Consider the following 12,586-nt stretch of genomic DNA (forward strand, 5'->3'; position numbering starts at 1 on the left):
ATAAATTATTGCTTCTTTCGAATTTTTATTTATCATGTGGGTTATTTCATTTTTATAAAATTGCTTCCATTTGTTTATTAAAAAGGAAAAAAAAAACTGAAAAACAAAATACACCCAGGTTTCTTGATCTGGGCTGCTCTAGGGAGAAAGAGTTACCACAATACAATGCATGCGAGTATAAATACACGAAAAGCTTATTGTGCCGAGTTTAATCAGACATTATAAAATTCAATTTTTTTTTAAAATGTATCGGGCTAGACTTTTCTAAAAATCGGACAATCACAAAAAAAAAAAAAATCTGAGAAACAGAATGCAACCACGTTTCTTGATCTGGGCTGCTCTAGGCAGAAAGAGTTACCATAATACAATGCATGCCACAAGAAACTCATTGTGCCGACCTTTAATCATACTTTAAAAGTTTTAATTTTTTCAAAACGGAATTGGGCCGGATTTTTCTAAAAATCAGGTTGGGGCAAGCTTTCTTTAGAATATGAGGCCCGTTTTAGATTCGCAGACCGGGCCGAATTAGGTAGAACTGGGTTTAGATACCGAAAAAAATAATATCTCGAAACTTTAATTATTTTTATTTTCTTTTTGTAATAAACCACTAAATACATATTTCCAAATATTCATTACATCAGGCAAGCCCCTCGTGTTAGTTGTTTTAAATTCGAAGCTACTGTAATTCACCTTGTTGCCTCGTTGGCTTATTAAAAAATAACAAAAAACTGCCAATATTGTTATTGGTCTACCACCGAGCAACATTTGCAAACTAGTAATAAAAAAATCAAAATTTTATCCCGGTTTTTTGAAAAGTTCGGGCTTTAATCCGGGCCAAATGAGACTTTTATCCTGATTTTTTTAAATCATGACTTTTCTAAATTCGTGTTTTAATTCGGATTTTTCGGGATTCGGACCGGGCCGGATTTTTAAGAAAAAATGTGGCACATTTAAGGTCCGCGTACCAGGCTGAATCGGGCCGTACTTTTTCCGGATGGGGTTTTTCAAATTTTTTCCGGATCGGATTTCGGGTTTTAGATTTTTTGGACATCTCTGACCGGGAAACCATTTTATTCCATATATTTACGCTTGATACGTATTTTAGCATATTTTATTTTAGTGCATTCCAACGGCGTAAAATATATTAGGTATTTTATTTTAATACTGTCCAGCGATGTAAAATTTTAACGAGCAGGAAAAAGTCGAAAACTAAAAAAATTAAGGACAGTGTGATCCATCATTCATAGTTATTTTCCACGACAGATGATTACAACGGTCATTTGTTAAGAATTTAATTTCATTTTCGAACAAATAATTTACAACAGGTACGCAATCTGACGAAGCTAACGGCCCATGAGGCTACTAGTGTAATAAGGCTCCAATGATAAATTCACAACCAGATGTATAATAATTTTATTCAAACATACACATGAAAGAAAACAAATTGTATCCTAGTCCAAAGTAACAGTGAAAAAAACAATAATAAACTAGACCACTCTTACACTAAAACAACAGAAACTAAAACACATTTTTGCTAAACAAACACTAGATAAATGCAAATGCTGCAGCACAATTCCAAGCATTCTTCTTTATGTTAAGCCTCAAGGCGCCTTTGTCTCTGATCCCTTGGCTAAAGTTGCATTCTCCATCTTAGCTGGAGGGGTGGGATACCAGACCGGAGGCCCCGGGGCAGAAGAACCAGAGGATGGTTCACAGAAGCGTACTATAATGTTGCATTCCTCGGGTGTGATTCCGAGGGCAGTGAACAGGGCAGGCCAGCATTGTCGCGTAATCAAATTGATTTCTCTTCGACAAGGCATACTAATATGATCAACAGTACCTTTTGCAAAGAAGCCAATAATTTCATCAGCACACGACCTTATGTTAGTGATTGTGTTCAAGCAGTTATAAATTTTCGCGGTACTAACACTTGAGGTCCGGTTTACCTCACCTGCAGTTTGAGGATGTTTGCTATTAGCACTTGTGTATGACATAAAACAAGTGAATGTAAGAACAAGAAGTACATATTTCAGAGCCATAATTTTGGAAATGAGAATAAACTAAAGCTGAGCCTACAGTGGAATGAATTTATAATGCAGGTTAAAATTCGAAAAGCAAATTAAACTTGGCGTTTGGATTGTGGTCAAAACATGTAGGCTGTTTGAATCAAAAGAACTGTTTGGTATTTTTATCATGGTACCTATGATACATTTCGCCATTCATGTTAGTTATAAGTTGTGTGCTTTTCCTTTTCCTTCCCTCTGACATAGCATGCATGCCACATACTAGATGTTCTTCTGTGAAAAATGGCAAAAGTGCATACAAGATGGATTTCATGTGTTAATCATGTTTTCTAGATGCAACAACGTAGTTACTGAATACGCAAATCCCAAGTTTTGAATCTGTGCTAGTACATTCTGATTTGTTAAGGGCTTCATCTAATCATAGGTTTTAAAGAGTTCATTATATTGAGAATTTGAGATTAGGCTAATTTCGTGCAACCAAGAAACATTTTCAGCATATAAATTATACAGAAATCAACTTGTAACACGTCGAAGACTATTTAATTTCCATGCACAAACGAAAATGTCAGCAGAGGTATAACGTTCTCTAGGAACTAATGAATCATTATCTTACTGATTACTGGCGTGGAAGAACTCGGGGCTGGAACAGCTGCTGCAGATGCATCACAGTATCCTACAAGGATGTTGCATTGGTCTGGTGTAATACGGAGAGCAGGCCAACAATGTACTGTGACCATTTTGATGGCTTGGCAACAAGGCAGTCCGATATCAATTGTACCATTTGTAAAGTATGCAGAAATCTCGTTTCCTCAAGATTTGATCTCCGCGATTACGTTCCAGCAATTGGCTAGTGTTCCATTAGTACTATTCCTGGTTTCATCTAGTGCTGCAATTGTTTTGAGATTAAAGGATTGTGGTTGATTTGGCTTAGGAAACTCCCTTGTTGCACCAGAGAATGTTATGAAACAAGTAAATGTTGTAAGCAAGAGTATTGACACAAATTTTGAAGTCATTACAGGATTAAGGCCTTGAGAGCAAGAATTAGTGAAAACTGGAAAGTGAGGAAGCAGAGGACTGAATTTATAGAGTTGGTTTACAATGACTATAATGTAGTGATTAGACTAATATTGGTTGTTTAATTGCTTAAGAAAACTAATAGGCCTCGGTTTAAGTTTTAACTTTCAGTTATTGTGTTGCTAATTACTGCTTAAATTAATTTATATGAATTTAAAACGATTATGGGACCTTTTGGCTTCACTCTTTGTCCTTTCTAACAAAAAAGACCAGTTTTTTTAGTCCTTTTTAACAGAAAATACCAGTTATAAGAAAGATGGTAACCAGTATATGCCCCATTGAAATTAAAAATATTCCAAAAACTGATACATTATATTCAAACATATATTCCAAAAACTGACACATTAGATTGAGCTTTGGAATTTATATGTACCAATGCCACAACAGAGACTGGTAGTGCCATATCAATGCGTAGAATTCTCAAAAAGGACATACCCTAATTACTTCCATTACTTCATGTAATTGAGGTTCTCATACTGTCAATCAAAGTTAGGGCCGAGTGAGCCGGACGTAACTTGAGTCGAGTTTAATCGAGTTGACCCAAGCTGAACCGACTCGTTTAACAAGTCGAACGTATATCTCTGTCAGAATTCAACTCGTTTAATTTCATGAGTCGAGTTGAGATGACTCGTTTGCTATATGGGCCGGTCTTAACGAGTCGGCTCCCAACTCGTTTAATTTTATACTTAATCAGCCCGACTTATTTAATTTTACACTAATCGAGTCTAAATCTCTAGCCAAATTCAGCTTATTAATTTTCATGAGTCGAGTCATTAACCCAAAGTCTCTGAAAAAGCATATTGAAATTACTACATTCTATACCAACCAAGTACTTAACTAATGCAGTAGTAGAGTTGTAAACTACTCGTAGCAGTATTTTAATACTCCCTTCGTCCTTCGTCCCATTGGATTGTTAAAATTGTTCATATCATGTGAGGGAGAATTTGAACAAACAATACTAGGGAGTAGGAAGTAGCCAAGAATCCATGCATATCCAAAGTATATCTTCATATACTTAGCTGGAGAGCAGATGCACATACTTATCTACATCCAAATTCATTATAACAGATTGTAATGACGTTTGTACAGTTAATATCTTGGCTGTTTTTGAGTTCCTACTACAGTACTACTTTTGTCTTTAACTTAGTTTAGTAAATACAATTCCAAATTGTTCACCGTTACGGCTCTACCAACTTCCATTGAAAATGAGCTCCCAATATGTCATCATCTTCTAAAAAATAAATGTAAATTTATATATTTTTGCATGCTTCATTATCCTTTCTTTACGTGTTCAAAATTTAGTACTCGTGTCAATTGCAATTTGCCAATGATAAACCAATGATTTTGAGTTGACAAGGTGTCTCCTTTTGGGGTAATTGAGCCATTGGAGCATATATATAAATATTATTTTCTTTTTAAGAAGGTGATTTTGTTTTCTTGGAGTGGTGATGGATACTGGAGGGAGATTAATTGCTGGCTCGCACATTCGAAACGAGTTCGTTTGTATCAATGCTGATAGTACAATTGAACGGGTAAGTATTTTTGTTACACACTCGCACACTTATCTTGTCTTTGACAATGATTGAACCATCGATCTGCTGTAAAGAAAACGAGACTAAGAGATCTTTTGGTAACTCGTCATTTGTAGTTACAAATTTAGGGAAACTTGAATCTATTTCCGGATTGTACACATTGATTTAGTGTACTTTTTTATAGTCAAAATCTTATGCATTCTTCATTTGGATAGTGATTGTGATACTTGACTATGCATTTTTGCTAGACCTGTTAGTTTTAGTTTTTATATTAATGGGACTACATTTTGTTTCAGCTACATGCGGAGAGAGACTTTGATGGGCATATATGTCAGATTTGCGGGGATATGATTGAGATAACTGAAAACATGGAGCTCTTTGTTGCCTGTCTTGAATGTGCTTTCCCTGTTTGCAGAGCTTGCTATGAGTACGAAAGACGAGAGGGAAATCAAGTCTGTCCTCGGTGCAAAACTAGATACAAGCGAATCAAAGGTGACAGTTTGATTTAAATTGCAGTCTACATGTCATCAAATTCCAATTTCTTGTTTCCATGCAAATTATTTTGGAAATTGGCAAATACTTTACAGGTTGTCCCAGGGCTGTTGGTGATGATGAAGAAGATGATGCAATTGATGACTTGGAGCATGAGTTTGATTTTTGTAAAAATGATGCTTTGGACCAACAGAAACTTGCGGCTTCAATGCTCTTTGCACAAAATAATGCTGGTTACGGATGCAATGCTAGTTCATCAGGTCTCTCAACATGCTCAGACCATGATTTCTGTCATCAGCTTCCTGACATTCCTCGCTTGACCTACAACGGAGAGGTGAGTCCAAAAATGATATACCACTATGGCCATCTTTCATTGTCTTTGATATGAATCTTCATCTGCATTGACTAATTAAATTTGTATCCTTCTGTTATGTCATTTTAGGATGATGAGATTATGTATACTCACCATGAGCTTTTGGTATCCCGGTTTACTGGTCACGGGGTTCATTCACTGCCTTGTACTGGTTCATCAGGAGCTTGTGAGTTAGTCTGCATTGTCACGTTATTATCTCAGTGATTTAAACATTCATTTCCCTAACAATCATATAACTGTTTTTTGTTTTGCAGTGCAACCTAGACCATTGGTTCCAAATAAAGACATTGCGCTTTATGGCTATGGAAGTGTGGCGTGGAAAGAAAGGACGGAAGACTGGAAGAAAAAGCAAAGTCAGGTGAAGCGTTTAAAATACTGCAATGGAGACGATAAAATTGATACTGATCTGAACAATCCTGGCATGCCCCTGTAAGTTGCTGCTAACTACTTGTACCATAATTATGTTATATTACTGACATAAAAGTTAAGAAGTAATCTGCTTAGGTAGTTAAAGTGAAGTTTGTTGTCCGCCAAGTCACAGATCCAAATATCAGGACCTCCCAGTATCAAGCTGATGTAGGAGTCTTATGGATTGAGTATAGCATTTTTTATAAACTTTGTGCAGAAAGAGCTATTACCTGTAACTGAAGATGTGGAAGAAAAACAAGATGGCAGTTTTTACTTTCAGTTTTTGAATCATAAATATTGTGATGTCAAAAAAGTTCAGGTTCTATTATTTTGTGCTGTAAATTGGATACATCATCCTTACTAAAGCTCATTGGTTTACTGTGTCAGGGTGGATGAAGGCAGACAACCACTTTCAAGGAAATTACCCATTGCTTCTAGCAAGATAAACCCATACAGAATAATAATTTTGCTACGTCTCGTAGTCTTGGCTCTCTTTTTTCATTACAGACTTTTACATCCTGTACTGGATGCCTATCCTCTGTGGATGACAGCAGTTATCTGTGAAATATGGTTTTCCATATCCTGGATACTAGATCAGTTCCCGAAATGGTATCCAGTCGAACGAGAAACATACCTTGAACGCCTATCACTTAGGTATGTGACACTGATGATCTACTTAATTGAAAGTGTTCAATGAAAGAATCTTGATTGTCTAATTCACTCTTCAGGTATGAAAAAGAAGAGAAATCATCTGAGTTGGCTAGGATCGACATATTTGTCAGCACAGTTGACCCCTTGAAAGAACCTCCTCTTATCACAGCAAACACCATCTTATCCATCCTTGCAGTGGACTATCCGGTACATAAAGTTGCATGCTATCTCTCAGATGACGGTGCATCCATGCTTACTTTCGAAGCACTCACTGAGACTTCTGAATTTGCTACTAAATGGGTCCCTTTTTGCAAAAAGTATAATATAGAGCCACGAGCTCCAGAGTGGTACTTCGCGCAGAAAATTGATTATCTGAGGAACAGAATCCATCCTGAATTTGCCAGGGAAAGGCGTGCAATGAAGGTTTGCCTTATCTTCATTGTTGTTACTGATTATTTTACGGTTCAGGATGTTCTTTCATGTTCATCATTGGAACTTGGAATTCATACCTATTTACGCTATTTCTAGCTAATCTCCCTCCTCTGCATCTGGCCTTTACTATATCAGGCTAGTTGCATTTATGACACTTATTTGAATATGTTTGGGCGCAGAGGGAGTATGAAGAATTTAAAGTACGAATAAATGGTTTGGTTTCCACAGCAGAGAAGGTTCCGGAGGGAGGTTGGACAATGCAAGATGGAACTCTATGGCCAGGAAACAATGTCCTCGACCATCCTGGGATGATACAGGTGATATTTCATTCATATGAACAAAATATTTGTTGAAAGTCAGATAACTCTGTCTTCTGTATTTGTATATTGGAATGTGTTGGTCTAATCTAATCTAAATTTGAAGATGTATTATTTGATATTAAATCCATTATGAACAATTCTTAACAATCTTCACATAACTTTCTAAATCTTGATCCATACACATGCATCCTCCATATATGCTTTTTATATGTACCAGAGCAACCATGTAAGATTAAATAAGTTTAAGTTCTGCAGATTGATTTTGTTTATGAGGTCTTTTCTTAGGTTTTTCTTGGTGAAAATGGTGTTAATGATATCGAGGGAAACAAGCTTCCTTTGTTGATTTATGTATCCCGTGAGAGAAGACCAGGATTCAGTAACCACAACAAAGCAGGAGCAATGAATTCACTGGTAACAGCAAGTTCACTCCTCGTTATCAATATAATTTCCAGTCATTTTTTATATGTACTTTAAGATCTCTTCTCAACTTACAATTAAAGTTAAATTCACATTATGATCTACCCTTTTTCTCATTTTATAGGCCCGGGTTTCTGCAATTCTCACAAATGCTCCTTATATTCTGAATATAGACTGCGATAACTATATTAACAACAGCAAGGTAGTTAGAGAAGCTATGTGTTTCATGATGGACCCAACTTCAGGAAAGAAAATTGGTTATGTACAATTTCCTCAAAGATATGATGGCATTGATCGTCATGACAGATACTCCAATAGGAATGTTGTACTCTTTGATGTATGTGCATTCTTCTTTTTGGCCTAATTAGTTTGACCTTTCTTTTATCCAATCAAAACTAACCAGTGTTCTTAGCGGTCCACAGGTTAATATGAAAGGTTTGGATGGTTTACAAGGGCCAATGTATGTCGGATCAGGGTGTGTTTTCAGAAGACAGGCACTTTATGGGCATGATGCTCCTGCCAAGAAGAAGGATCCAAGTAAGACATGCAACTGTTGGCCGAAATGGTGCTTTCTGTGTTGCGCGTCCAGGAAGAAGAAGAAGGTAAAAGCGAAGGTGAAGAACATGCTGCCAAAGCAAACGGAGGCATCAAAGCAGATACATGCTCTTGAAACTATAGAAGAAGAGTGTGAGGGTAAGTATCCTTGTCAGAACAGCTTGTATTTGTTTCGGTGTATTGTGTTGGGTTTTTAAGTATACGAGGTAGGGGATGAGGATTTTAACCTAAGACTTTCGGTCATGACTCATGAGGGGAAGTGAGGAAAGAGCCTCGTCACTAGGCTATCTACGAACCCTCAAGCAATTTGCCATTTTTGTGGTCAAACTATAAATAATCTCAGTAACAAATTAATGCGACTCTATGGCAGGATTTCTTAGCGAGTGGTCAACCTCTACTTCCCCAGAAAAACTTGAGAAGAAGTTTGGGCAATCTTCCGTGTTTGTTGCATCTACTACAATGGAAGATGGTGGAATTCACCACGAGTCCAGTCCTTCATTACTCTTGAAAGAAGCCATTTATGTTATCAGCTGTGATTATGAAGACAATACACAATGGGGAAAAGAGGTAAAGAGTTGGAAACTTAAATTCTGGCAAGCCTAATTAATTATATGTTATTTCTAAAATTTCTACATTCCATGCTTCATCAGGTTGGCTGGATATATGGCTCTGTAACTGAGGACATCTTGACAGGATTCAAGATGCACTGTCATGGTTGGCGGTCTGTGTACTGTATGCCTAAACGGCCTGCATTCAAAAGTTCTGCACCAATTAATTTGTCTGATCGCCTCAACCAGGTTTTGCGATGGTCTCTTGGGTCTGTTGAATTTTTTATCAGCAAACACTGTCCTATCTGGTATGGTTATGGAGGCGGCTTGAAGTTGTTGGCACGTTTGTCATATATTAACTCAGTTGTGTATCCGTGGACATCAATTCCCTTGACCGTGTACTGTACTTTGCCAGCCGTTTGCCTTCTCACTGGAAAATTTATCATCGCGGAGGTATAATCTAATACCATTGGATTGCACATTATCTTATTCTTATTCACCTCATCATTTTAATTTTACGGAGTAAGAGAAGTACATTTGAGAAAAAAATTGTAGGCTCAGGGACGATAGCCAAGAGATCCAAGAAGTGCAATAAGTACGATTTATTCACTGCTAATTATGATTTTGATGTGTAAATGTTGCATAAAACCTTACAGATCAGCAACTACGGGAACATAGTTTTCTTGGCGCTTTTTATATCCATTGCAGCTACAAGTGTCCTTGAGATGCAATGGAGTGGTGTTGGATTAGATGATTGGTGGAGGAATGAACAATTCTGGGTGATTGGAGGCGTGTCATCGCACCTCTTTGCTCTTTTCCAGGGTCTTTTCAAAGTTTTAGCAGGTGTCCGTACCAACTTCACTGTAAAATCCAGACATGTAGATGATGGAGAAAACTCTGAGCTCTACGTATTCAAATGGACATCTTTATTGATTCCTCCCACAACCCTGTTGGTCTTAAACATAGTCGGAGTTGTCATAGGAATATCAGATGCCATAAATAACGGCTATGATTCTTGGGGTCCATTATTTGGTAGGTTGTTCTTTGCCTTTTGGGTCATTGTTCATCTCTACCCCTTTCTCAGAGGTCCGCTTGCTAAACATGATAGACTGCCTACAATAGTAATGGTCTGGTCGATTCTGCTAGCTTCTATATTGACTCTTATGTGGGCTCGAGTCAATCCATTTGTTGCTAAAGATGGTCCGGTGCTTGAAGTGTGTGGATTGGACTGTGACGACTGAGCTATACTCGTTTCATCTTCTGGTTCAGAAGATATGATTCTAAACTCTAGGAGCAGAATAATCTAGTTTGTATGAAACTTTATCATGTATAAAATTGAAGTTCTTTTAGTTACAACTTGAAAGTTGGTCCTTTCTGTATGAAAAATTGAAAATTTTAAACAAAACAAACTGATCATATAACTACTACACCAGTGTTACTTGCATGATCCAACCCATGCTAATGCATAACACATTTATAGAATTAGTATGTGATATTCAAACAATAATTTTTGGGACAAGACAGAGATGATTCTTCTTGTGCACTGTGATGCCAGGCAAAGTGTCCATGTCCAAATCTTTGCTACTTTTACCGGAAGGAAGTTCCCAGTCAAAAGAGTAGAGAAGATTAGCAAGCATTTGCTCTGCTGTAGCTGCTCCCATTGATAACCCTGGACACATTCTCCGGCCTGCTCCGAATGGTAGTAACTCAAAATCATGTCCTTTAAAATCGATACTACTATTAATGAATCTTTCGGGTAAAAACTCGTCAGGATTTTCCCAACATTCAGGATCCCTTCCTATAGCATACGAGTTTACAAACACGCCTGTTCCAGCTTCAATATCATAGCCACTTATCACACATTTTTCAGTGGTTTCTCGAAGGATAATTGGAGCAGGAGGGTACATTCTCATTGTCTCCTTCATTACTGCTTTAAGATAAACAAGTTTTTGGACATCGTCGTCGTTTACAAAACCTTTCTTTTGTCCTAAATCTCTAACCTCCTGTTGCACTTTCTTCATTGATGCAGGGTTCTGGATTAACAAAGTCATAGCCCAAACTACAGATGCTGCACTTGTATCTGCTGCTGCAACTATAACATTCTGTGCATAAAACAAGAAAATCATATTTGTCAGCATAGAAGTACTTCTTATCTTTTCAGTACCAAAAACATTAACAATTTCTCTTGATAGCAGATAATTATTACCAACAAATGAATACAAATTTGCATTGAAAAATTGATTACCATTATATTTGCTTTGACATGATCAAGCGTGAAATCTGGAGAATCTTTTTTCATCTCAAGTAACATTCCGAGGATGCTGGAGTCTTTTGTCGATGAATCACTGGATGCTAGATGTTCATCAATGAGTTTTTGATAGAAAGCGTCTAGTTCATTACAACCTTTCTCCAACCGAGCCCATGCACCGGTAATTCTATCAACAAATCGACCAATTAGAGGGAAATAATCTTGAAAAAAGAAACTTAGAGTATGAGCCTGACTTTCAGAAAGTAGCCAATGAAATTTACTACTGATATCATCATCATTCTCTGCACCAAAGGTGATTCTGTAAATAATTGTGCCTGTCAAAGTCATAAGAGTTTTGCTCAAATTTTCAATACTGGAATCAGCAGCAGCTCCATCGCGTATTGTTTTGATCATTCGTGCAATTTCTTCTTCACGAACAGGTTGAAATGACCGCAAACTCTTATTACTCAAAAGATGAAGAGTAGCAAATTTCCTCATGTTCCTCCAGTACTCATTATATGGTGCAAAAATCAAGCCTAAATTGTTGTAAGAAAGCTTCTGGATGGCAACTCTACTTGGCCTACTCGAAAAACAAAGATCATGGTATTTGAACACTTCTTTCGCTACGCCTGCAGACGAGACGACTAGGATCTGAGCAGAGCCCAACTGCAAGGATGTGAGAGGACCATACTTCTTGGAAAGGTGGTGCAAGTAGATGTGAGTGTTTTCGCTGTCGAACTGGTGCATGTTTCCTATCAATGGAAGGCCACTGGGACCTGGAATAGGCTTACTTGACTTGCTTGCATTGTATTTTCTAAGTATGAGTATCAGAAACAAAGGAAGAGTGGTTGCAATAAGGAGAAATATTGCTTCCATTGTTGTTTGATGAGTTGTTTGTGTCTTACGTTTGTGTTATAATGAGTCATTTTATACTGCAAGAAAACCTTGTCGAGACTGCTCATATTTGTTCATTTTCTCCTATCTACATCTGCCTGCATTTCTTTGAAAATCGGCCAACAACCCACAATTTTTACTTTGATTTTTCAAAGTAAATTATCATATTCATGATTATAAATAAATTATTAAATATCACAAAACATGCTATAAAACAAATCTTCTTGTGAATTTCCTTTGCTTTGGTTTCCCCGGGAATGGTCTACATAATCATTCTGCTAACTAATTTAATGATTTGGTACTTGGTAGACTAGACGTAAAACTTGAATATGTGATATGAAATAAAGTTTAAAAAGTTAAAAAAATTATTAAAATATATGCTGAATAGTTGCGCAATCCTGCACTACACTATGTTTTGAGTTATTTGTTAAACAATTCGTAAAATGCAGGTTGATGAAGCATTATGAAAATTATCGTTTTATTATTTATGTTTCTTTTAATTTATTTTATTTAAAAAAATTAAAAAGTGATTTAAGAATTACTTTTTGTTTTTAGGTGTTCTTGGACTTAGTTAAAGGATGAGTAAAATAAAGTAATTCATGAATTCTTAGACTACTT

General features: G+C 36.8%; 2 protein-coding genes across 2 annotated transcripts; one reads left to right on the forward strand and one right to left on the reverse strand.

Annotated features, from left to right (window-relative positions):
• Positions 1-4,441: 4,441 nt before the first annotated feature.
• LOC141671858 (cellulose synthase A catalytic subunit 5 [UDP-forming]-like) lies at positions 4,442-10,067 on the forward strand. Its single transcript, XM_074478266.1, has 14 exons — positions 4,442-4,630; positions 4,927-5,122; positions 5,218-5,456; positions 5,565-5,661; positions 5,750-5,924; positions 6,291-6,557; positions 6,632-6,977; positions 7,166-7,303; positions 7,592-7,717; positions 7,848-8,060; positions 8,146-8,416; positions 8,649-8,845; positions 8,929-9,279; positions 9,483-10,067. Exons 1-14 carry the CDS (start codon positions 4,547-4,549, stop codon positions 10,065-10,067), a joined length of 3,285 nt encoding a protein of 1,094 aa, XP_074334367.1. The 5' UTR covers positions 4,442-4,546.
• Positions 10,068-10,167: 100 nt separating this feature from the next.
• Positions 10,168-11,981, reverse strand: LOC141671860 (cytochrome P450 71A9-like). The gene is made up of 2 exons (XM_074478269.1): positions 11,072-11,981; positions 10,168-10,928 (listed from the first exon to the last, which is right to left on the reverse strand). Exons 1-2 carry the CDS (start codon positions 11,948-11,950, stop codon positions 10,323-10,325), a joined length of 1,485 nt encoding a protein of 494 aa, XP_074334370.1. The 5' UTR covers positions 11,951-11,981; the 3' UTR covers positions 10,168-10,322.
• Positions 11,982-12,586: the final 605 nt, after the last annotated feature.

This window comes from Apium graveolens, chromosome 7, assembly GCF_009905375.1.
Source record: "Apium graveolens cultivar Ventura chromosome 7, ASM990537v1, whole genome shotgun sequence".
In the NCBI taxonomy this organism is placed as follows: Eukaryota; Viridiplantae; Streptophyta; class Magnoliopsida; order Apiales; family Apiaceae; genus Apium; species Apium graveolens.

Excerpts from the sequence above, each read along its gene's own strand:
- LOC141671858 (XM_074478266.1), top strand. The coding sequence starts at position 4,547 with ATGGATACTGGAGGGAGATTAATTGCTGGCTCGCACATTCGAAACGAG. Across the intron at positions 6,978-7,165 it reads GGGAAAGGCGTGCAATGAAG|AGGGAGTATGAAGAATTTAA; the intron begins GTTTGCCTTATC and ends GTTTGGGCGCAG. Across the intron at positions 9,280-9,482 it reads GAAAATTTATCATCGCGGAG|ATCAGCAACTACGGGAACAT; the intron begins GTATAATCTAAT and ends AAAACCTTACAG.
- LOC141671860 (XM_074478269.1), bottom strand. The coding sequence starts at position 11,950 with ATGGAAGCAATATTTCTCCTTATTGCAACCACTCTTCCTTTGTTTCTG. Across the intron at positions 10,929-11,071 it reads ATGTCAAAGCAAATATAATG|AATGTTATAGTTGCAGCAGC; the intron begins GTAATCAATTTT and ends TTTTATGCACAG.